Source organism: Ostrea edulis, chromosome 5 (assembly GCF_947568905.1).
Source record: "Ostrea edulis chromosome 5, xbOstEdul1.1, whole genome shotgun sequence".
NCBI lineage: Eukaryota > Metazoa > Mollusca > Bivalvia > Ostreida > Ostreidae > Ostrea > Ostrea edulis.
In genome coordinates, this window is record NC_079168.1 from 65780905 (window position 1) to 65808171 (window position 27267).

General features: G+C 33.1%; 1 protein-coding gene across 13 annotated transcripts in view; it reads left to right on the plus strand.

Moving 5' to 3' along the window:
- LOC125649797 (high affinity cAMP-specific and IBMX-insensitive 3',5'-cyclic phosphodiesterase 8B-like) overlaps positions 1-27267 on the plus strand; it is a 124546-nt gene that overhangs the window by 79961 nt on the left and 17318 nt on the right. For 9 of the 13 annotated variants that reach the window (XR_007360807.2, XR_008803003.1, XR_008803004.1 and 6 more), the window contains 5 exons: positions 14690-14746; positions 21336-21526; positions 25534-25593; positions 26781-26838; positions 26986-27153. Coding sequence is in view for 9 of the 13 variants with exons in the window: in XM_048877587.2 (XP_048733544.1) it covers positions 14690-14746; positions 21336-21526; positions 25534-25593; positions 26781-26838; positions 26986-27153 (534 nt within the window). In the remaining 4 variants the exon portion in view is untranslated. Of the gene's footprint in view, positions 1-8210; positions 9328-10035; positions 12448-14689; positions 14747-21335; positions 21527-25533; positions 25594-26780; positions 26839-26985; positions 27154-27267 lie in introns of those variants that run through there. The other 4 variants (XR_008803005.1, XM_048877591.2, XM_056165158.1 and 1 more) reach the window with 2 other exon arrangements.

Sequence of the window (27267 nt, forward strand, 5' to 3'; positions counted from 1 at the left end):
TATTCTGTAAATTCATGCAATGATTTAGAAAAAAAAAAGTAAAAACAAAACCCAAAAATTGATACAAAAGTTAAGCTCATATTTGTGTGTCTGACATTTCAACCTCTTCTCAAAAATCATTTGGCTAGTTACAGCTAAACTTCATACAAAGCATCCTTAAGTAAAATGAGATTGAAGTTTGATAAAATGAAGGGCCTCTTTTAAGGTCATATCCGAAAGACCCGTGATTCTCACTTCTAAATGCTGAGCATTTGGCGAAGGAACCATCCTACCTATTTTAACGTCTCAGGTGGCCATTGCATGAGCGGGGCTCAAACTCATGACTTCCTGGTTACAGAGAGAACATTCTACCACTGAGCTACTGCGACCAGTCAATGTATGTCAAAATGTGAACTTCATTATATAATGTATTATATTTGACACATTTTGGTGCCCATGACCAGGGCAGGGTCATAATAGTGGTTCAAGGACATAATAGAGGTTCAAGGACATTATAGTGGTTTCAGGGCATATAATAGTGATTCAAGGACATAAAAGTGGTTCAAGGACTTGTATAAAAATTATTGAATATACACAAAAAGTGCAAGAAATTTTTTTCAGAAATCTTCTCAAGTCAACTTCAACCACAAGGGTACAATGCATGAAATAGTATGGATTTAGGTTTGTTTATTCCTTCGTTAATCCCTGTGTTTGGGGTGGGGCCAGATTTAACTTAGGAATTACAGCAAGGAAAATTCACCAATAAAATTTTTCTCAAGATGCAGTATAGTGATGTGGGCCATGGAACCTCTGTTCATTAATCCAGCATTTAAAAACATTATTTGAAATGGAGCAATTGATTCACTGTGCATCAAATGTCCATCAAGATGCCCTGTGAAGCTTTAAAATTATTCTGTTTAAAGAGAATATGGGAAGGCAGATCTGAATCACCCACTGCACCCAGGTAGAATGTATTAAACTATTTCAGCATAAATAAATTGAACTGACGTATTGTACATTATACTCAGTTAAAAAAAATACACTGCAGGATTGAGCTACTGGGGGGTAAAATGTATGCAGTCTAATTATCAGAGCCTTTATCCTAGTGATAAGGTTCGAAGAATCAATACTGGTTTATTGTTCATTTTTTACACACTGCCGTTTATTTACGTCATTGCCTTCACTCTCAGAAGTTCTACATGACAAGAGTCTATTAGAATTCATAAAATAGATTTGTCTGCATAGTATTTCTTCATATTGTATACTTTAAGCTTTCATTTATTTGCTGTTAGGAATTTTTTAAAAGGAAGGGATTGTTTAGCTATTGATTCAGCAAGAAATTCTTGTAATGCTTTTTGAAATGCATGTAATTAGATTATTTAGCTAATACTAAATCAATCATTTTCTTTGTTTATAATGAGCTTTATCAGGTTTTATTTTTTGTGAAACTGAATTTATAATACAGTATATATAGTATTGTGTAAATCTCAATGTCTTAATGATGACTATGAGATGTGTGAGAGCATTGCGAGAAAATTACCTCCATGCAACAGAGATGTGGTGGGGAATTGTCTACCCTGTGCATTGGCATGTTCGGTTCATTTGTTTGCCCTTTTCAGAACCCAATTTTTATGTATCCACCATTGACAGGTCGTAATCATATTTGATATTTACATTGACTTTCATTTCTGTCGGTATTCCCAGGCAATGAAATAGACATGCTATATTTATCAAGATTTATGCACTCGTTCACAATTGCAGTGCATTCATGAGAAAATGGTTGTTTGTTTTATGTCCTGTCGAAAAATTTTCATTTATATTGAGATGTCGCCAGCTATACAGTGGATGAACTACCACAAATTTAGACATTATGCTTAGTGCTCAGGATTGTAGGTTCTTTAACATGCCAATGCTTACGGAGACAGGGAACCTCTGTTTATTTAGGTCATGTCCAAAAGACCTGGGATTTTCGATTCCAAATGCCTTGAGCATTTGGCGAAGGAGCAATCACTATCTTATGTTTCATACTGCTGTGACATGAACAGTGGCATGAACAGGATTCAAAGTTGAAACTTCATAGTTACGAAGTAAAACAAGTAACCTTGAGCTACCATGACCGATATGGCTATCAGTAAAGATATCAAAGGCAAAATCATTGGAAATGTAAATATTATGGTATGACATTTGTCTGCTTGTCCTCTGTCAGCATCTTGTGTGTCATATTAAAAAGTATACTTATAAAGGTTCATCAAATTTGGTACACATGTATCCAATGATTAGAGAAGAAGCCTTATTGTTTTCTCAAGGTCAAGGTCAAACTTAACATGGGTAGTATTACAGGCAGAAAACAACAAACAGTACAAAACAACAAATAAGGCAAGGATGATCAAACATTAATATACCTATAATATTCTATTCATCCATTATAGACAGGTTACATTATTAATAAAGCTAAGGATAATCAAACTTAAAACACATATTCCTCATGGTCAGAGGGAGATTTATGCATGTTATTTCATGGTCAAAGATCAAGGTCATACAATGGCCTTTGAGTATAGTGAGCACAAATATTAAAGGTACCATGCAATTAAGGTAGCTGACATTACACTAAAATTTTATTTAATGCCTCGTTAAAACACCTCTTATGAAGTATGATTCCACCATCGAAAGAGTGATGCAAGCTCTCAATCATTTTATATGAATCATTTGTGATTTTTCCTGGAATGATAAAAAAGGTGTTTTGTTTGCAAATAAGAGATTCTAGAGTCCAAATTTCACTGTGATTTGGTGCATGATATGAATATCTAAGAAATATGCCTTGAACCAACTCAGATAGATATCTAATTTTTTAAATAAAAAAATATTTATAAAAATTGAGAACGTAACTTATTAAAATCTACGGATAAAATCTTCAAAAAAACAGGTCATTTAGAAAAAAGATATATAAGAGAAATATATTTAAAAAAGGAATTGAAATGAAATGGTCAAAATTCAGATATATGATGAATTTTCTAATTTGAACCAAGCCCGATCGGAAATATATATATAAAAGTAGCCATAGAGAACACTGTAATCAGAAAACCACATTCTCTTGATGTAAAAGGGTTTACAAATAAAATGACTTTATAAAGGATGATTGATTGTATTTTGCTTAACGTCTCGCTCGAGAATTTTTCACTCATATGGAGACGTCACCAAGACCTATGAAGGCCTTCAAATTTAGGGCTATGCTCGGCGCTTACGGCCATTGAGCAGTGAGAGTTCTTTAGTGTGTCACACCTACTGTGACACGGGATATTTCGTTTCTAAGGTCATCTCTGATGACCCATGACAATCACACCAGCTGCCGAGTGTTTGGCGATGGAACTGTCACTACCCGTTTTAACGACTTGGGTCTGTCGTGGCCAGGATTCGAACCCCGGCCTACCGCATGCGGGGCGAACGCTCTAACCTCTCGGCCACTGCGGCGGTTCAACTAATGTGTTGATGAACAGTGTATACAATTAACAACAATATGATTATTTCAGTCATTTCTATCAATTTTGATCGGAATCAGTACTTTTGCTTCCAGTTTGAATATATAGTGATTATATCTAAAATTTGGTCATTTCGTTTCAATTTCTTTTTATGATATATTTCTCTGATAAATCTTTTTTCTAACTGACATGTTTTTTGAAAATTTTATATGTAGACTTAAAAGATATTAACAAATAACATTTTCAATTTTCATAAATATTTTTTTCTAAAACTTTGAATGTTTAAACATGTATTTCAATCTTTTGGGCATGTTTTATTAGATATTCATATCATGCACCAAATAACAGCAAAATTTGGACTCAATTAATAGAATCTCTTATTTGTAAACAAAACACCTTTTTAATGATTCCGGGGAAAATCACAAAAAAATTCATATAAAATGATTGAGAGCTTGTATCACTCTTTCAATGGTGATAAGGTGTTTTAACAAGCCATTAAATAAAATTTTAGTGTAATTATCTACCTTAAAACAAAGAGGATTTTTTTTGTCCTTAACTAATTTCTTTGATATTTCCTTTATAAAAATGTTAGATAAATCAAGATCGTTTAGAACAATGAGGTCAAAATCTGTGCTGGTTAGTAAAAAGCATCGCTGGATATAACGAGGCACTCGTGGCATGGTTAATTGCACTTGCTAGTCCCAGGTAGAAAACAGTAATTATCATAGATATGTGTATACAATTTTACATGATGACAATGTAGTAAAGTGTATTCAGAAATAATGAGTTGTTTTATAGCAATATAGGCATGGCTGTTAAGAAAAGAAAGGCCATTTCAAAATAAACAATTTAACCAGAAAAAGTTTACAAAGTTGAATAGGTATTAAAAACAAAAAGTGAAGTTGCAAAATATTCGGAATTAGTATCAACTACATTTAGCACCATCATTTTGATGTGATTTTCGAAAATAACATTTCGGCTCGGGGGGGGGGGGGGGGCTAGAATGGAAAACCATTTGGATGGGATGATTTCTCTGCTACACTAGAATACATGGTTTGTGATGGCAAGAAGTAGGAACATTCCTATTGCTGGTCCAATTTTAGCTTTATAAGACAAAAGTTCTTGCAAAGAAAATGAAGTAATGAAAATTTTTGATGAACTCGTAGATCATGACTTCAGATGATGATCTTATGGAACTTACTATGGATGGCATGTGAAGCCATAGATTATAGCAGCACTGATTTACAATTCACAGTTTAACATTTCAACAGAGAATACTGATACTATCAATAAAGTGCAGGGTGAAATTAAAACTGAATAGGATGAAGAAAGGGAAACAGTTATATAGATTGTGACGATGTACTAACTAGAGAGTCGAGAAATTTCTACCATGAAGTATTTCACATGGTAGCGGTATTACATAACCTTTAGTTTACTGAGAAGGGATGAAAAGAAACTGATGAGACTGTACAAGATTTAAATAATCTTATGAAAAACCACCAGAAAAAGTAATCAAAGCGGCTCTTCATCTAAAAGTTTGTGATGATCCCAGAGAGGCTGATGTATTCATGTTTGATTGCATTCAGTATCCTTAAATATGTGCATTGTACACAAGTGTTGTTTGAATGAATTATTTAACTCGTTTGTTTTTTATCAAAGTTTCTTGATTAAAAAATACATTTCTTGATTTTTTAAATATTATTTCAGATGAGTTCATGTTCATAGATAGACCCATGTACAATATATATCAAAGTACCAATCGACCATCAGCTTTGTACAATATATATCAAAGTACCAATCGACCGTCAGCTTTGTACAATATATATCAAAGTACCAATCGACCGTCTGATTTGAAAATGCTGACTTTGGATATACTGAGTATCAGTTATAACGAGATATAAAATGATGTCCATCGCATTAATGAATATACCCAGAGGCCACTGTACATTTTTTAGTTAATCATGAAGGAAATACAGTACTAATAAGGCTAGGGTCATCAAACTTGATGCACATGTTCCCCATGGTGTTGGGGCCAAGTATAAGTAATAATGTTGTTTCGGGGCAAAATCTTTCTTCAATTTGATGTTTAACAAAGCCGTCTTAGAACTAACATTTTATTCATACTATCTGGAGAAAAGTGCCTAAAGAACACACTGTCAGGGCCATTTTTGATCAATGAATCCTTTCGTTGATCACTACATTTCTGAGTACATAGGACAGGTTTATTTTGCAGTTTTAGTGTTGCTCTTGTTACAAAACTTGCCAGATTGCTACCTTGCATAGTTTAAAGATTCAACTTTCCAATCTCAATTGATTAGATTCCTTGTCTTCAGTTGATTGTAATTTGAATCCTAGCTATTTCAATGACACATGCAGAAAGCCATTGTATGCATGATGCTCAAGTTGAGATCAGAGGAAAGAGTTGGTGGATGAAAAATTTAGATAAATCAGTATTGCAAGAAGTCTGATCATGCCCCCTTTGCAGACCTCTTGTTAAACTTTCCTGGATGTTGAGAGGACTAAAATGCTGTCCAATCTACATGTACTTGAAGAAATATCTCCAGTCCACAACTTGGGCAGAATCATTCCAATGCAGTAATTTTTCCATGCTTTATATGTTCATTAATGCACCATGATCAAGTCTTGGACTATTTATTCAATAGGGTTTACCTACTGAACTTTTATCTTCGTTGATTTATTGTATTTAACCCCGAAATCCTCGTTATGACCTGCTTTATGTACTGTGTCGAACACCTGAGCAACAGTGAACCACCGATGTCCGCACGACAGAATTGTCATGTTTTTTTTATGGTAAAGATCAGAAAGGTTAGGAACATGTGATGTACGTCATATCTTGTATCATGATTTTGGTTTCTTTAGATGAATTCATCACTGCAAACATGTGAACAATGTGGGGTCAAGGATGCTCTGACAAAAAGGTCGGGGTTAATGAAGTAATGGGAGAAGGAAGATGATCTCCTAGTGTTCAGTAATTTGTATTGATGATGTGCTAATTAGCAATATTCATTATTGTAATTAATTTGAAATGATGCATGGTTAAGAAGAATGTTTCAAGTCTGTAGTTCCTGAATAGGTCAGTAAATGAACTCCCACCAAACATGCTGATGATGTGAACCAAAGACATTGGATGCCTAATATGAATATGGATGTCAGATTGTGTTATTTCCTTTTCACTACCTGTTTACACATTTAGTATGGTACAATGAAACAAACAGCTAGTCTATGTAACCAAGGCAGTGCTGCCGGTCTCTGTCATTCTCCAAGCTCTTTTGAGTGGATCATATTTTTACCTTTTGAAGGGGAGATCTTGATTACCAAGGAAATGTTTGTAACAAAATGCTATTTAGGAACTTACAGGTACATGCGTACTAATAATTTTAAAAGATACTAAATCGTTTCCAAACTAACATGGTTAATGTATCTATATGATAGCAATGTATAATAACTATTTAATTTCACCCCAGATTTTCAAAAGAAATACATCGAAATTTTAAGTTCGTTCTTGACTATTCTAACTTTCGGACATCTTTGGTTGGCCTTATTTGTATTTATGTATGCATTGCATGCGCTTTCTTCACGTGATCGGAAAGAAAATGATGGCATTGGTTAAGTTTTGAAATAGTGTTCATTGACTGTAGAATAGGAATAAGAAGGCCTGTAAACAGGAATCTCTAATTAATCCTTCAGCTTCTCAATTAATAGCGATATTTTCAGGAATTCCACTTTTAATACACATCATATAAATCCAGAATCCGGTGGAAGGAGAAAAAGTATAGGGGCGGATTAATATAACGCGATAATTTTCATGGAATATCAATGTACTAATATTACTGAGCATCGGAATTACTTCACGTAAAAACGTTGCTTTTTCCAAATCCAAAGAACTGAGAAACAGTGGTTTTAGTTGAAATTTTGAAACCAGTCACCTATGAATCTACGATCCGAAATATTAAATGCACACACATGACAAATCTTTTTAACGTGCATGCGTATAGTTATCGCAACAATATTAAGTACAAAATTATCAAATTGCATGGGGTTCAATGATGAGATTTTCATCCAAAAACTTTAAACACCTGTTTTAAAACAATGTTAAGGAGGTACTCTACATCGTCATAATGGCTGATTTCCTTTTAAAACATGGATGAAAAAATCAATATCTGCAATATTTGACTTTTCCGTTTCGATTTAAATACCTAACCGAACAGCTCAGTAAGTTGGCATACCAACTGCTGCACTGCAGGTCACAGGTTTGAGTCCATCAGGGGTTTTAAATTTTTTTTAGATTACCTTCTACTAAAACTGTGTTTTTTGACAAAATAAAGTAAGATTGAAAATTTTCAACTTCAAAATATTGTTGTACATATCCTCCACATTTCATCTACATCAGATTTCTCTGGTGTAGCATTCCTCCTTAAGGCATATCCCATATACCTGGATTTGTCTGTTTGGTCGCCTTTGCCAGTACCGTCTTATATGACAATAGACATTCATTATTTCGTATAAAAAGTGTTTTAAATATATTTAAGATACAAAATTAAAATGGTCTATTGTGTTAGATACGGGGCTGGTCACTCGCCACTGCGCGGCTCATGAAAGTCCCACATCCCACCTCAGAAAGACAGCTCGTGTATTAAAAAAGACAGGCTGTATTTTGAAATTACATGTATTATCTTTTACATGTATATCTGTACAGCCATAGTTGATTTGTATTTATATTTAGTAGAGTTTTTTTTTTTTTTCATTTTATTCATAGAATACCAGAATATTGATATCTGTACTAGAATCGAACATAAAAATTGGAGCATGTGTACATGTATGTACCTTTAGTTAGTTTAAGTTTGAACATTTCTTGGACATATGTTGTCCTGATCAGAGGAAACAGTTGGATACTTCATGATAAGACAGAATTTTTCACTTGTTAGGTCAAAGGTTATAGGACTTCATTCTTGTTAAATGCTAGAGGGGGTGAGTGGCATTCTTATGGAAGAATTTTATCATGTAAATGGATGCTGTCATGGATGATGAACTCTATGCCAACTGAAAGAAAAAGTTGTTTAATTAAATGATGAAACTACATTTGTTTTTAGTGTGAAGTTCAAACACTAAAAAAAAATTTAATTGTCATGAAGAGAAGTCATTTATAGGAAACCAGCATGTTTCTTGGGGAAATTTAGCACCCTTGCCCATTTAGCTTGCACACTTAAAATTTCCGTCAGTGTTATAGGAAACAGCTAGGAACTAAAAAAAGATAATGATTTAGGTTAATTTTGTCATGATGCATGAGAGTTTATATGGCTCAAAATGTAAGAGAAACGGTTGGCTTTTACAAAGCTTTTTGATTTGCAGATCTCTCTTTTACTTTGGAGGCTGAATTGGTCAATTTCCTGTTACAGAGCCATTTATAAAAGTTTTGAATTGAAAGTGTACCTAAGGGTGGAAAAGTGTTCTACCAACCCAATTAAAATTAACTAGTGATTTGATATACATATCATGTCCAAGTTAATTAGGTAACATTTGATTGGGAGATAGACAGAATATTTGATTTAGAAAAAGCATGTGATGTGTGTCAATTTTAACCACAGTGTGATGTTGTTGAGGACCAAGACTCAGCCATTAAATGACAGTAAATATAAAACCAGTGAAGTGCACAAGGCTTAACTTGCATTAATGATTTTCATTGATACTGTATAGGTCACATTTAAAGACCTTGTGTTTTACTGGGCATGAGGATTTATATAACATTACAAAACATGATACAGTCGCAGAGTCATGAATTAGGTTACTGGTGTATTGAATATTGGTTTCATAACTGAATGGATTACTTCTAATAATCATCTTTTCATCCCAGGTAAGTATATATGCTGAACTTTTTTTTTTAACTTTGTTCCTTCAGTTGCATTGTGGGAAATTGCGTAAGTGTCTGCAACAAAATCCAGTTTATTTCTGAGAGTTCCACCCTGATATGATTTAGATTGATAATGTGTGTGTCTGACATAAATCCCAGTTTATTTGAAATGATAACGGTTTGGAGATGAAAAATTATGAGTCAGTGCATGTACTATGTTATTTGTGTTTGAATGGGGGTATTCAATGTATGATTTTACAATGCAATAATTGCATCCTGCAGAATTATGAATTGATAATGCATATATTTTATGTTCTGGAAATTAGTTCGTGCACTTTTAGATCGAATATGTCTTTGTTGCAGTCAAAGTGCTATTTGTTGTTGTAACAACAAAAAACTGGTTCATAAGAATGGAGGTGTGAATCCCTCCCATCGGTCCTTTATGTATTTTTTAATCTTTTTTTTATCATTTCTTTTAAATTCATATAGAAAAGCAGTGGAAATATGTTTCAAGAGTATGTCCCTCAGTGATGTTGCCTGCCTTGAAAGGGCCAAAATTAAGTTTTAGAATGAGTTTAGTTTAATCTCATATCAGTAAAAAAAATTGTTGGAATTGTGACCTCATTAACCATATATAGGCACTCATAATTTTAATTAGTTAAGATATGAATAATTTGAAGTTGCTTTTATTTACTAATTAAGATGGTGAATGCTAATGCTCATTATGGTATTTTACGTCTGAATCATTCAGTGTTTTTTATGGACATGCATTTTCTAACATCAATTTTATAAAACATCTAGCATTAACATTTACAGGATTACTTTGTTGGTCTGCCTGTCCACCCTAGCACATCATAGTGACTGTAAGAGATTGAGCTGTAATATCAAGTTTTTTGTTTGATGGTCATTCAATACAAACATATGTACCAGAATTAGTGATGTCATTGCAGGCAACACTGATGTCGATCTTCAGAACATATTCTTGTTGAATTTGTAAAATTATGGTCTTCTGTTGAATTGCCATCTTTAAATAAGCTTGTACACTTTGTTCCCTATTTTAGAAATGACAGGAAGTGCATCACAATTTAAGACATCTACATAGTTTGGAGAGCTACCCTGTATTGTCTGGTAACACAATGTACAACTTACTTCTGATTGCAAATGGTAACCCTTAACATAGGTATTTTCAGTTGAAAATTTTTTGTTTTTGAATATCAACCTCAGAGCAGAATAGCAGAGAATTGCTAATTTTTCAACAAAAATGGAGTGAATAGTTGAAATGGCAGGGAATTTGCTTCTGTGACAATGCCAGGGAATTGTGGTTAAATTCGTGACTTTTCCAAGCTGTAGAAAAATGTGGACTATGTTAGCAAGTGCCACAGGAGGCATGGTATTCTACCTGTAAATCATCGGAGTTATTGATTTTGACTTAATCAATCATTACTCCAAAGAGATTGTGGCCTTGAGAATAGGTTGATAGATGAATTTTGATTGCCTCTGGCATAGGTCATTGACGTGACGACAATACATGGTAAGAATTGTCTACATTCATTAACATACATCTTGGGGCTGCAAACCTGACAGATTTAATGAGAAATATTTCACAACTGAGATATACGGAAGTGAAATCAAAATGTGCTGGACTCCTGACTGAGAAACAACACTTTATAGTCCTCTTGCAGATAGAATGGGACTTTTGATCTCCTCTCTCTAGGAGTAATGCACCCATGCTCATCTACATGTCTGCGCTCTGCTAATGACGTGATTATATTCTCATCTCTCTTCAGAGATTTTCTTGTGAGTGATGGATTATGGTATTATTCAATTCTACAAGAGGAAAATATTTCAGTTGTACTTTTAAAGTTTTTTTTTTTTTTCTTTTTTGGAATTTTTTTTTTAAATATGAAAAACTGACTTTTCATTTTTCTTGTACATGCATTTAAATGTGGAAGGCTTAGTCATAGATTTTATGGTTCACTTGAAGATTTTATTGCAACGTTTATTTGATAAAATTTAATTAATTTGTTTCTTTTTGTTATGCTCAAAAGAAATTATGTTCATTCATATTCATTCACATATTAGTATATGAAAACAATGTGCATGTACAATACAAATTATGTGTTGTATCAATATTTATAGTTTGAAATGGAATAACCTCAACATTAAACTAATTCGTTGATTGAAATTATGGTAAAGATGTCAGGCAGAGGATTAATTACGAAGTCACTTATTTATTGTGTCACATTTTTGTTGTTGCATAAGGGCTGCGACTTCCTATGACGACTACACATATATAATACTAATTTGTGAAAATCTGTTACGAACGGTCGCTGTTGCCTGAAAATGTTGTTTAATGTTTCATTCAGAGAATTCATGTTTTTTAGCAATGTTTGCAACTTCCTTTTCATGATTTGTAAATGAGGTAATGTTGACCTAATTTTATTGTGCATTTTGTCCACACGGGCTGACTCACTGAGCACCAGGCAGCTTTATCAAATGTCTGCATTCCAAGAAAGTATTTAATCTTAATGGGCTTGTTTGACATGTGATATATAGTGTGTACATTGAATTCATTTTTGCTTTGGAGCAGTCAAGGTAATGTGCGTCTGACAGGAGTTTAAGGAAATAAGTGTATTAACATACACAGGTTTTTATAAACAGAGGTGCCTTTTATGGAGACGGAGCAGGCATAAACACTTAACTGGCTTGTGGATGATCATGACACCTGACACTTACTACACCTCAGGGATCGGGATCGCCCTTTGGGATTAATACTTGTTAGCTGTAAGGAACCGTGTAGGTTTTTAAAGAAGACCCCCCTATCAGTCTGCAGCAATCAACAGGTGCTACTGACATTGGAGACTACAAACTTTGCAGTTGGGTTTTCTAGGATTAGTTGGCGTCACCGTTTTTACGGATTCACATTCAGTTAATCCCAGTAGTGATTGTCAGTTGAATGGATTTGTGATCCAGTTTTAAAACTGTCAACTGGAAAAGTGTTCTTGACTAGGAGTTGAACTTTTTTTTAATGGTAGAATTTACGGCATCAAAATAGGGCCTGTACTATACACTAGTTCTTTCCCTTTTGGAAACACTGTGAGAGAAAATGCACTGATGTGTAATGTAAGTACCCATCACTTGATTTCTATGTATTTCAACCTGCTTGTATCTTTATTAAAAAAGTATCATTAGTTTACATATTTAATGATATTAGCATACCTGGTATTTAAACAACATGGTCTTACTATTATAAAGTTTCTAGTTTAAGTTTATAAAGGCACCCAAGTAAGAAAACTTGATATGTATAAGCATATTCACCACAAATAATTTTGGTGTAAGAATTTCAGCATTAGAAAATTCATGAAAGAAGTTTGCAAAAAATTTTGAATTGCATAATTCTATTTTTGCTTAGCTGTTTGTTGCTGAGTTAATAGGTCTCATTGCAGAAAAGAGTCTTATTACATTACTAAATGGAAAAACTTATGGAATGTCTATATTAGATATCCTTGTTTGGAAAAGGGTCCAAATGGGCATGCCAGGGTTGCTTTTGTTACAATGAAGCCAACAAAAGATAAAAAAAAAAAAGAAAGAAAGAAAAATAGAAGCTTTTATGACTATGAATGAATGGTTGTGAAACTGAATTTATGCTAAAAGTTGGAACCTATATAGGAGATGGAGTTCTCTGTTTTCTTTATTAAAAGCTTAGCTACAAATTTGAATCTTGGTGGTATTTTAACTTCTACAGTTCTCTTGCTGTTGCATGAAAGCAATTTCAATTTCATGTACTGCACAAAGCTTGGAAATATTTCAAGTTAATTTTGAATAAATTTGAAGATTTGTTTGAATAAATTTATATAAATTGAAAAATTTTCAATTTTGAATGGTGAACATGCTTGATGTCAGTGGAAGAAGCCAAAGGTTGCTAAGTACATAATGAAGTTTGCTTTTTATTGATTATTGTGTATAGATATTTTATATAAAGTTCAAAATTGAGAATATTTGGGAGATAATGGATCTTTGTGTTGTGGTGTCAATGTATAAAAAAAGGTACAGAGAACCTCTGGCACTTAGACATTTTGAAAGGGAAAAAATATTTTTACCATAAATGCTTTATTTGCATAGAAATAGCCCCTGTTATTATGGGGACAGTGTAAATGTTACTCAGAACTAACCTATTTGCAATTGATTTAATGTAGGGTGAATATTGAGCATTTTTCTTCAAAAACAAAAAAATATCTGGTTAAAGTGCAAGAAACTTTCCATAGAGTGCTGTGTTTAGAAGTAGTTATGTATTGAATGGGTACAGAAGCAGTTTTGTATTGAATGGGACAAAAGGTAATCAATACGTAATTTATGATTTAGCTGCACCCTGTATCTGATTCTTGGGATTTGCTGGTGACGTCATTTTATGTACAAAAGAATTTATTTTTGTTTTAGTCTTTCTTGCTATTGACAGAAGTCAACTGATTAATAGGCTGTTCAGAAATTACGTGTTGTCTCACAAGTCACAAGAGCTGTATTTTTTGTGGCTACACTGTTGTGCGTTTTGATGTATCTAAGTAGAACATTACTAACATTTCCGCTGAGAGCATAGCCTGGGACCCACATGACAAACAGGGAATCTCATTGTTTTTAATCGCTTCACAGAACCACTAACTGTCAACTGTTTGTTTTCTGACATGGGGTTGAAAATTATCATTTTTATTAAGGTTTTGTGTCATTTTGGGTATATACATAAAGGCTGACCTAATTAATGCAAAGTAAACATCTTGTATTCTTCAGAGTACATTTGCTACATGCCTAGTTTCAATTTCGAGGTTTGATTTTCTGATACTTTATGACCTGCTTAGCAGTATTTGTTTAACAAATAATCTGTTGCTTTTTCATACATTGTAGTAGAAAAATGCAGATTTGAATTTTGAAATGTTATGAGGATGATAAATTTCTGAGAATAATTATATTGTTAAAACTGGGGAGACAGAGGTGAAATATGATTTATAATTGTCACAATCTGATGGTTAAGAGTTAACACTAACAAGTGCTACTGTAAAAACCACATCTTCATGAATTACATGCAACACTGTATGTCTTGGTAGTCCATTTCCTGAGTGTTGAAAAATGAAAGAGACTAAAAATTTACGGTCTTTTTAATACTCTGTGTGCATTTTATCTTCTTCAAAAAATAATTCAGTGTGTAAAAGCATTTAAAAGTTCTCGCTGAAATGAGGCATCAAATGCATAAACCAGTGATCAGTGTGGTTTGGAAGTGTGAATGCTTTGCATTTTACTTTCCCTTCAGTTTTTTAACTTTCTGCTAGCTAGCTTGATTAGATCATGAATTTAAAAAAAAAATGTTATATTTCAGAATACAGATAATGAAGTGATATTTGGACCAATGAAGCTGAAACAGAAAAATTTATCAGTAAGTATTTTGGTGTTTTTTTCTGTTGATTTACGTTAGTTTGATAGGCAGCAATGTCATCACACAATTCTATTCATTAAACTTGTACTTTCTCGTATATAGAGTTGTGTAAATGTGGGGATGTAGTGTTTTAGGCTGTTTGAATTGTAGACAAACTCCATAGTAAGAACGTTTGATAACTGACTGTTGCATAGATTTTTCCTCTGCATGTTTCCATGTAAAAAAAAATAAATGCAAACAACTCCACTTAATGCCATATCTTATACATGTCTAAACTCTGATATTCTATATCTAATTGCATATTATTATTCACCCTTTTTAGAATCAAGTTTGCAGGCAAAATGCCATTTAGTGGTCTTTTTCAAGTTCAGCATTTGGAATTCTAAGAAACAACTGAGAGGTCATAAATATTAAAATGATGTGGATGAAAAGCCCATGCCCATGATGGTACATTTTGGTTTGAATTGGCTGAAATAATGCTGTACATGAGTGTATAAGCTAAATTCTAAACAGAACTGGGATAGTTCCCTGAGAATCTTCGTACTTTTTGTTTTTGAGAATGTTAGGAGTGCAGTGATCATATACATGTATGATAAGTAGAATTACCATGTTAAAAAATGTTCTGGAATAGTCTACTCCAAAATGTATTATGGTTACTGTAAACCAGCTTTTTTTAACGAGTGAGGAATTTTCACTAGAATAGCGAGAACCTAATCATTGCGAATATTTCTTGCCGCGAACCAGTTTATCAATGTCTCTTGTATTGTTTAAGATAATCTGTCACAAAAATTAGTGACCGTGAACCAGTTCATCACTGCTAAATCGCCAAATAAAGTCGTCGCAAATGAAAGTTGGTTTACAGTATATTGGTGTTTTTTTAATTATAATTCCGCAAATGGGGTATACAGGGTATATAGGAATTACTGTATCTGTCTGTCTTGTATGTTGTCTGTCTATTTGTTCAGTTAAGAAGTTTTCATCACATGCTGTTGCTGCATGGATTGATCAAACATATAGATGTAATATATAGTATAAAAATGACCTTATAGTTATTGGTTATGGTCAAAGGTCAGGTCATACTTAACAGGACATGAAGATTTGAAAATGACTTTCTGGCAATAAATGATTTCACTTACTTTCTTTGGAAAGAAGATGGTCCTTAACAAATTTTGGATCAAAATGTCAATGTTTATTAGACATAAGAAAAAGGTTGTAATTTGAAGCATCCATTTTTATAGCTTCTTGTCACTAAATGTCTATTACTTTACAACAGAGAAACACATATCATACCTTCACACATAGACTTTGAATGAGATGAGGATAACTAATATTTGGTCAAAAAGTCAAAGGTCAGATCACTTGAACTGCAATGTCAGAAAATAGTTTTGGCACTAATATTGATTTCTCTTTCCACGGGCTATCAAGCGGGCCTTTATTTTCCTTATTTTTCTACAACAGCCCTTATTTTCCTTATTTGAACTTTAGAATCCTAGAAAAGCCCTAATTTTTTGTTGAAATTCCAAAATTTTCAAATTTTGAAAGTTTAAATAAATTTGACATAAAGTAAGTGTTGGAATTTATTCAATTTAGTCTTAGTATACTTTCAGAAAATGAATATGTTGATTAAATGTACATCTCAGAAGACATCTGGATAGTTATCAGCTATATTCAGCATTGATTGTGAGCCATGGGAGTCCACCTGAATTATATCATGGTTTGTGCTGAATGCTGAATATGGCTGTTGATGACCACTGGTATGATCTTCTGAGTGGGTATACAATTAGTTTTTGTATTATTGCTCTTTCAAATGGTGAGTAAAACATTTTTTCTTTCCTATTGATTTGTAAATTTAACCCTTATTTTTGTATAAAAAGCCCTTAAAAATCCTTTAAAAGGCCCTTATTTTTTGATAATTTTGTCCTAAAAATGGCCCTTATTTTTTGCAAAATGTCACTTGAAAGCCTAGCTGTTTCCACCAAAAAAAAAACCCAACAAAACTTTACAAACAGAATTCCAACTGGAAAAAGATCAGGCTTAATATGGATTTTGGGGGGGGGGGGGGGGGGGGGGGGGACAGCAAAATATCAAAGTTTAAACTGGGACAATTGTTCATGTTGATATTTTATGGGATTTAACTAATTTGTTTCTTCCTTGTTAGTTTTTAAAGCCTCACACATTGAATTTTCATGAGATAATAATGCCTTTGTATTGAAGTTGGGTTTAACATCTTGTAACTAAGGTTTATTATGATTTTTTTTTAAAGGAATACAGTTTTGTGAACTTAAATTATTTTACTAGCCATTAAGCAGAACTATGAAGCTGTATATAGTCATTTTCAATGTTCCAAAATTGGACTTTGTCTTGACTTGGGGTACATGTACATTAGATATTATGTTTAAAATATGGTTAAACCTTTCAAGGTGATTTTTATTTTCACTAATTTTGTTACATCCAAGGAGGGATTTTGTGATGCAAATGAAGTTCATTGTTGTTGCACTGTAATCAGGTTCTGCTGTATTTTATGATTATTTTGCTACTTAATAAGAATACTCATATCAAAATGATCCAAAAACTACATTATATATATCAAGAAGCTGTTGCCTTGATTTGCAAGGTAGTAATTTTTATGATATGCATGTATAGAGTGGATCAAGGATATCAAAGATCTGATTGAAATTAGCTCTTTCCTTTCAAAGTGGTTTAATTTTCTGGAAATAGACATGCTGTACTAGTACAGTGTTTAAATTGATTTGACATTTGGATCGAATTCTTTACATTTCTTGGGAATTTATTAATAAAGGTGTACACATGTAATATTAATGAGCTTTCATTCATGGCGACACAAACAATCGAAGATTTACTGGATATTCAATAAGTTTGATTGTATTTGATGAAAATATTTGCAAACCACTGTCTCTATACCTAGTGAGCAGGTGAAGTATAACTCAATCATTTTATTAACCAATATCATTCGATTTAATGACAAGTCTGTAAGTCAGCAGGAGAAAGCTGTCTTATTTCCTGTAATGTGGAGATGATGAATTGTCATTCTGAGATTACTGCGGTGACCTAATTCACAAATTATTGTTCTTGGCCATATTTTCAGAGTGATAAATTCTTTGTCTTTGCTAACACTGTGAAACGTGTTTTCATTCATATATATATTAAAAAAAACAACTGAAGGCATTATTTAGATACATATTTATATTTATTATGTACATTTTTGTTTCTTTGTGTCGTAACTTTTTCATGGCTCCACTGAGATCAAGGATCATGGCATGTTGTGTCAGTGTACTTTTCTTGGTTTGTCTGTCAGTCCTCAACTTTAACCCTAGTCAAAACTCAATTAAATTTTGTTGACTGAAAATGAAGGTCAAAAGCTAAATGTGTAGGTCAAAGGTCAATTTCTCACATTCATGGGAATGGTTATGGTTAGGGCTGTAAGTATGTTTCACAAACATATTTTTTTTTAATTTGTGATATATAGAGAAATGGAATATTTCTTGATCTATACCGGTATTACGTATAACGCAAACCATAATATAAAGAGGTCTATTTGACATACTTCTCTGTCTACATGCAGTCTACCTGGTAATTATACATATCACAATGCACCATCAGATTAGTAAGTTCAAATGCAAAGCAGTTTGCAATATACCAAGATAATCCCAAATGTCTACATGTAAACATTGTTGAACTGGGGTAATCGTTAACTTTTTTATATCAAACAAAATTTTTATGCCCCCCTTCAAAGAAGAGGGGCATATATATTGCTTTGCACCTGTCGGTCGGTATGTCGGTAGACCACATGTTGTCCACTTAATATCTTGAGGACCATTCACTTGATCATAATGATATTTCATATGTGGGTTGGTTATGAGTAGAAGAGGACCCCTATTGTTTTTCAGGTCAAAGGTCAAGGGTCAATTTACTCTGGACATAGGAATATACTGTCCTCTTAATATCTTGAGAACCCTTTGCTTGACCGACATCAAACATGATACACTGGTACATCTTCAGGAGAAGATGACCCCTATTGATTTTGAGGTCACAAGGTCAAGGGTCAAACTGGACATTGAAATATACTGTTTGTTCAATATCTTGAGAATTTCCTTTACTTGACAGACATCAAATTTGGTACACTGGTACATCTTCAGGAGAAGATTACCCCTATTGATTTTGAGATCACAAGGTCAAACTGGACATAGTAATATACTGTCCGCTCAATATTTTGAGAACCCTTTGCTTGACAGACATCAAACTTAGTACACTGGTACATCTTCAGGAGAAGATGACCCCTATTGATTTTGAGGTCACATGCTCAAAGGTCAATGGTTGAACTGGACATAGTAATATATTGTCTCCTATATTTTAAGAATTATTTGCTTGATTGACACTAACTTGGTACACTGGTACAGCATAAGGAGTAGATGACCCCTATTGATTTTTAGGCCACGTGGTCAATCCACTCTGGACATAGGAAGATATTGTCTGCTCAATATTTTGAATTGATGATACTACTATCAGTTAAATGATGCATGTGTATAACCCTTTTCAATTTTGCACCAAGGGGGCATATGTGTTTTACAAACATCTTGTTGAATTTTGATTTTTATTTGGTATATTTGAATTTTTCTGCAGTTCCGATTACGTTGCATAGTGAGTAGAAAGACTTCTACTATTATGCGTATCACATAAATGTACTAATCAGTAACTTTGAATTGACAAAACTTTTTTTGTTTGCATAGGATTAAACATTCTTTTTGAAGAATTTATCGATGCGTAAACTCTGGACAAATTTTACTCACAAAATGAATAAATGTGCCAGTTCTTCAAAAAGAATGTTTGATTCTTATAATTCCTTTTCGTTCCCTGTATTGTCAATTTCAAAAATTAATAGTTTCCCCGCACTATGTTATTTGTTTTCAGGTGCATATGTATGCATAGCGTTTTTGGATTTATTGATGTGTAAATTCTCGTTTAGCTTTATTTTTGTCCAATCAAAACAATTGTATTAAATAACATTGGAATTATTTACATGTAACTTTTCCCCCAAGAATAATCATGTTTGTACATCTTTCATTCTGTCCTTTAAATATATGATTTTTTAGGGGGGAAATGAACATAAATCTGTGTTTACAAAAATATGATTGATGTTATCTAATATTGATGGGGTTATATGGAGAGAATTGAATGAATGTAGCATTGTTTACCTGCCATTATGCCAATAATGAATTCATTGTATGCAATGATGATGCAGTGCAACATATATATATACATGTATCTGTGGGTTTGTATACTCTTTTTATATGACTGATGTTACATCAAGTTGTTTTTTTAAGGACTGCCTATCTGAAGACATAGTGTGTGCAGGAATCATTTGAATACAAGGAAGCATTGGTTAAGATATCATGTTTATTGATAGAGAGTGGGAGGGTTGGTAAAGATTCGTGGTTTTTTAAACCAGGACCTTTACACTTACTACATCACTAATCAGTCATCCTTCATTAAACAACATTAATTCATCACTAATTGATTCAAGTTCAGCACTGGCAATCCTTTGAAGGTGATACTGTGGTATAATGAATCATTCATTCTTGCATTTTTGTTGTTATAAAATGCTTGAATTGAGAAGTTGAGGTTAGACTTTCTAACATTTTCCACCTGCAAACAAGGAATAATATCCAGACTTGTGATACAAGGACATGTCCTAAGCTGCGTAATGTAACTTTGCCAAGTGCTATTACTCATAGGCAAATTATCGGGTCAAGGTGAATCGGTGTCGGCCAAGTACTGATGAACAGGAACATCGCTACTTGATTATGCACTTCACTTTGCAGTGTTCAAACACGAAGGTACAACACAACATCTGTGTCAACATGCATTACATGTTCACATCGGCTCAAGATCCGATAAATGTATCAATTAACAATAGATTTAGCCACTTTAAAAGATTTTATGAAATGATTTCAAGCTAATATTAAGTTTATGTTGTAAGTTTTTGAGAAATGTTATATTTCATTATCAAATTTCTAATGGGTATTTTGATATATCTATATTGTATGTAATAGCCTCTTGAAATGTATTTTGTAGGTTAATATTATTTATTTAGTCCTAGAATATTGTCAGAAAATGAATTGCTAAATCATAATAATTAATAATCAGGTGTGGTTCAATTACAACTTGTGAGGCAGAATGACAAATTCTTAACTTTAAGAATTCAAATGTATTCTAAGATAATTCATAGTCCACAGAATAAGTAAAACATGGCTATATTACGTATGTACTGATAGTATAGTTTTGTCTCTGTTAAAATTAGCCATTTGAATTGTATTAGATCAATTACCATATTTGACTTGTAATTGTCATTGAATCTTTTGATGTTACAACTACAGGTTGTGATCTTTTGTAACATTTGCTCTGAGGTTTCAATGATAAGTGACATTATCATGTTATTTGAAACTTTCCAGCCTGTGTCACAAGGATAGAGTATTTAAATGGATCAAAGAATGAGTAATGTTTTCATGAAGTGATTCATTGAAATTTGAAGTTTTTAATGATGGTGTGTATATTTATGTTTACTTCTTAGATTTTACTGGTGTTTGCCAAGGAGGATGCACAAAGCGATGGCTATTGGTGGGCAGCAGACAAAATGGGTTACAAATGCTTTATAGCTCACAATGCTGAGGGTGCTTTAGAGTGTTACTTGGACAAACATCATGATGTGGTTATCATAGATCATAGAAGCAACAAAAGTTTTGATTCAGAGGCCCTCTGTCGGTAAGTGAACAGTAGTCATTATGCAGGACAAAACAATGGCTGTACATTTTTTATCAGATATAAATTCAGGCCAATTAATATTCACAGGTATCTTGAATCTGTCCAATTTCCAAATTCTACTGAGAGTAACTCTTCTGGAACGATGCACAATGAAACACTTTAATAAAGATTAGCTCAAAATCTGTAAGCATATGATGATAAAAATTCTGGAAAACTGAACACTATAACTGCTGAAAGTAGGTTAGTTGCAAATTGATCTCATCAATATAGAATCTTATACCTGTATTTTAATGCCTGTTCAAACTTTTAATTCATAGAGTCATATTGTTACTATCATATCATCATAATGCATCATTGATAAAAATATTAGTCTTGTTCATTAAGTCACACTATGTTTATAAAGGAGGTATACTACATCGTAATAAAGGCTGACCTCCTTTTAAAACATGAATGAAAATAAAAATATTAACAACATTTGTATATTCTTTTTAAATCTAATTGCCTATAACTGGGTAGCTCTGTCGGTTAATGTGTCGACTTCTGATCTGTGGATACATGTCGGTGGTTCAAGTCCAGCAGGGGTTTTAAATTTTTTTCAGATTACTTTCTACTAAAACTGCATTTTTTTGACTGAATGAAGTAAGTCTGAAAGTTTTCAATTTCTAAATATCAATGTACACAACCTCCACTTTTGATCCATATCTTTTCTAATGTGTTATTCCTCCGTAAAGTAGAAACAATTAATCATTCAAAATGTCATTTTTTGGTTTGATAAAAAAGAAAGAAGGCACTGACAACACAAATTGTCCTTTCTGATGCCAAATTGCTAGAAAAGATGAATTGGTAATCAATGGTTTTTTATGGATTTGTCACAAAAGAAGTTCAAAAAACATATATGTATTTGAAATCTCTTGGATCTCACATGAATTTTTGTATTTTTGAGGGAGTAATTTAGACCCTCATCATACATACTTCATTATTATGTCCGTTCTCTTATACGTATAAAATATATATATTTTTTTATTATCTGCACCTGTGAACTCTTTGTGATTATTGTCTTTGAAGGAGCATCACTGAATGAATGGCTAAGTAATGGAGACATAAAATCATGCTTATGTCTTTTGCTAGTTTCATGTACTTGTACTTAAAGAGTTTTGATTTAAAGAAAAATGTGATATTTTTTTTTATTATATAACCCATCAATGTATCGTTTGTTGATACTGTGGATTTCACAGCGTGTGATCCGGTTTTCCGGATCACCACACTGTGGTTTTCTGATTCCGTATCAGTATCCTCTGAAACTGATGCCGTCACAATGACGTCACAATGCATCAACGCAACGTTTTTTGCTTAAAATATTGGCCACGTCACAAACAAAACTGCATACACAAAACATAATTTCACTGTATGTCTGTATTTTTGATAATTTGGATTACATTTAGTATCATGTAAATGTGGATTTAAAATGCATAGGGGGTATATAATAAATTTATCATTACTACAGTAACTTGATCCGAAGAGTTGGATCACGTCGAGTTGACAGGCGCGGATCACCAGATCAAACTTGACGATCCGCGCCTGTCAACTCGACGTGATCCGACTCTTCGGATCAAGTTACTGTAGTAATAATATATATTTATTCATCTTACAGTACCAGAATAAGATTATACTGCATTTACTATTAATATTCAGGTATTTTATACTATAATTATTTCATTAATTGAAAACTTTATTTTCATTTATTTTTTTGGTACATTTCTTTTGTACATCTGTAAATGCAGGGGGATTGAATTAAAAGTGGACGACTTAGTTCAAAGATAGTGTCCATTCTTCAACCAAGCATGCAACAGTGTGGTACAAGAATTATTATTGATGTCCATTGTCTAGCCAGTCAAGTCCACTGATAGCCATTACAGGTCAAGGTTGCACAGTGGATAAACTATATGATTGATCATAGGTGTTTATAACAAAGACCAAAAATCCACACAAATAAGGCAGCTAGTTCATGATGTGTGTGGCAGCATATCATGTATGTATAAAACAAATGGTTGATATACATGTAGTGCATCAAGGTGCTTAGAAGTACATGTATATTTTATAGAATATGTAAAAATATGTACACATGTGATGATTAATGGTTCATAAGATGTCATGTTTTGAGTTTTGATATCTTCTTAAAATAGCAGTAGTAAACATGTATGTGTTTACAGAGTGGTGAAGTTTAATATTAATTACATTAGTTTTAAAAAGTTGGTCATTCTAGAATGGAAATGTTAATGAATTCTTGTGTCTCATTTCATTATGTTTATCTGTTACTAATGTATTTGTTCTAATACTCGTGCTGCTTGTGATGCTTGAATGAAAAATGAATAATAGTCAGGTTCATGCAATATCTATTGTGAATTTAAGATAAACACCCTAATGATGGTAATTATGTCTTATCAATAGGAAAACTCAGGTATCTCAAGTTTGCCTGTGGTCTTGTAGACCTGCTGAATTGGGGTTGTTATATTACTCTATGTTGGGGGATGTTGACTTACAGCAACCTAATGTAGCCTAGTAATTATGATGGGAGAAGGTAAATCATAAATCTGGTAAAACAGAATAATCATTTGTAAGATGGGTGTTGCATAGAGAGAACTTTCTGATTTATATGGTTACATCAGGAAACTATAATTCATAAGCTGTCAACTTTTCTGGTTCATTTTTAAAAAAAAAAAAAAAGAAAAAAAAAAAAAGAGATTTTATCTATGATCTGTTTGCAAGTGGTGGAAAAATTCTGAGAACGGTAAAGAAGCACACAAAAATGTATATTGACAGGGTTTAGCTGAGAGTTGAATGGTTTGGAGGATGGGAAATCCAGCCAGTGATTTTAGTCATGATATATTCATGAGATGTCAATGAGAAAATCTTACTGAAAGCATTATTAATGGGAACACAGACATGTGGATAATGTCTTACAATACAGAGAATATTGTGTGAATTTATAGAAATAGCAAAACAGTCTTCATGTTCTTTTTCAATTTTCAATAGACTGTAAAGTAGAAACTTTCATGATTTTGGAAAATGAGTTTTTAGTATTCTGAACAATATAAGAATCCTTTTTTGTGTGTTAAAAAGATTTTAATGCATGTGATTTGAATACCAGATGATTGTCTTTAATTGCAGACAGTGTGTCTATCTGTGTGTCTATTCATGTTTTGTTTTGTTGATTTTACAAATGAAACAGTTGAATATTATCTGATGAATATTATGATTTGTTAACAAATTACCTTAATCAGCAGCATGTGCTGAATTTTTAATGAACTGATTGTTCATAGATATTGTGGTTTATGCTGAAATATAAAATAGAAAGTTCTGCTTACTATGTAAAATAGATGTTCTCAAGTGATATATTGTGTGGGTATTAAGGCATCAGGCTGAGAACAAATTGTGCAATTGTCTTTTACACTTCTAAATCTAGATTAACCTTAGGAAGGTAAAACTAGGTCTGTTAAATACTTTTGTGCTGCCATAAAGGTAGTAACTGCAAGTTCATTGTTCAGTTGAGCTTTAGTTGGTCAGGTATGAGTGATAGGCTCCATATTAATGTCTGCTTGAAAAGTGACATGATTGAAGATGAAAACCTGATGTATGGTCATTGTAGTACATTTTTTTCTTATGAAAATATGATACAGTCAAGCCTTGTTAATCCAGACATTTTGGTCATAGCAAAATTGTTTTGAGTACATGAAGAATTCAGATTACTGAAATACATCTGTTAGGGAATTGAAAAATAACATGCAAAATATCCATTTCCAAGAGTCTGAATTGGTAGTGTATGGATAAACAAGGTCTGACTGTAGATGTAGATTGGTTGTATTGCGTTGAAGAGTTCAGACACTATGTATAGAGTTTGGTATTAGCTAGGACAACATCAGCATCTTGATTACTATCCAATTCTTCGTGAAAGTTGGTCTTCCTCAAGGCTTCTTCTGAATTCGTTAACTCTGTTTTCTACATTTCAGATCAATGAGAGCTACAAAAGCTAGTGACCACACAGTGATAGTGGCGGTTACAAAAAGAATGTAGGTATAGCTGTGTCATTATTGGTGCAAATGGTCCATGTTATTAGCTGTGTGAATCAACAATTTGTGTGTAAACTGTGCATTACTAGGGGATACCCTCTGTAGGAGATTTACTCACCAATTGATACTCGTGTAACAATTCCAATGTTAATATTCAAATTTTTGAAATTGATAATACAGGGAACAAATTGGAATTGTAAGAATCAAACATTCTTTTTGAAGAATTTATCAATGTGTAAACTCTGGACATTTCACTCGCAAACTTAAAATGAAAGTGCTTCGCACTTTTGTTCAGTTTGTGAGTAAAATGTTCAGAGTTTACAGTTATGCAGATAAGATTTTTTCATAAATATGTATATGGTCCATGTATACAAATGTCTAGATATAAATACTTGAAGCAAAAGTTGGTTTAAGTCAGTTTGCTATTCTGCACAGTGAAATATATATGCACATATATAGGTAGATCTATATCATTGTAGAGTATACTTAGCATTGAAATGACATTCTGATGACTAATTTGCTCAATCAGAATGATAGAGGAAAAATAAAGAATAGCTTGATATGGAGGTCTTTACTAATTATTGGACACTGAATTCTAAGATTGCTAAGGCATTGAGGAAGGTCAGCAGAGCTCTTTATCGATAGGAAGCTGCAATGATACTGGTGTCACGATTTATTGTAATTTCTCCATGAATATTTCAACATTCCAGATCTTATCGGCCAGGGTAAATTTTAAAGTGTATTATTTGTACCCATATCATCCTCAGATTAGATATATGTCCAAAAACAGACAAAAATGAGCTATTTATATCTCATGCAATTGCCCTAGACTCTAAAAATATTTCAAAACACTTCAGGAGGTTTCTAAAATTAGAAGAATTTTATCAGATTTGGTCTCCTTTAGCCTAGTGTTGGGATATATATGTAGGGAACAATAGGTCAAGACAAAAGACGACACTTTCATCATTAGAGGACCTTTTCCTCACACATACCTGCATTTATAGCCAGTATTAATGGCTTGTGTGACAATAATTCTCTGGTTACTGACCACATTAGGGCTCTAGGATAGCACAGTCACCAAACCTGCTGATTTTTTGCACTCATTTTTACATATTCTGTGGTGTGGGGCTCTGATCATGACTGTGAACATGCTCCTGTGTGATATGGTTTTTATTCTTTATTTTCAGTGCACCAGAAAAGGATGAACCGTCTGTACTTTCGCTGTTGAAAGCAGGATTCAACAAGGTAACAAACTTAAGCTGCTGCTTTATTTTGTAAGATAATGTAAAGTTAAGAAATAGAAGAAAATGTTCTTACTGCAATTAATATTTGTTAATTAGTGGACTTCAAGGATTTGTTTGGTTGTTTTGAGTTGGTGATTTGTTTTTGTAGAGGATTCCTGAAAACCACAATGTTAACTCGTGTATTAATGAGTTGCTTTGCCTTGAATATGGTGAGGTTAGAAGTCAGCTGAAGCTCAGGGCCTGCAGTGCAGTTTTCTCAGCATTGGACAACATTTCTGATGCTGTACAGATTTGTAATGAAGATAACCAAATACAGGTTAGCCACTGGGCACACAGGCATTGGAGAGAGGAAAAAACCCATCAGTGCAGGATAGACTTTGGGCATTTTCCCCTTGACAACTCCACCCCCACCCCCATATGCATTCTTTGA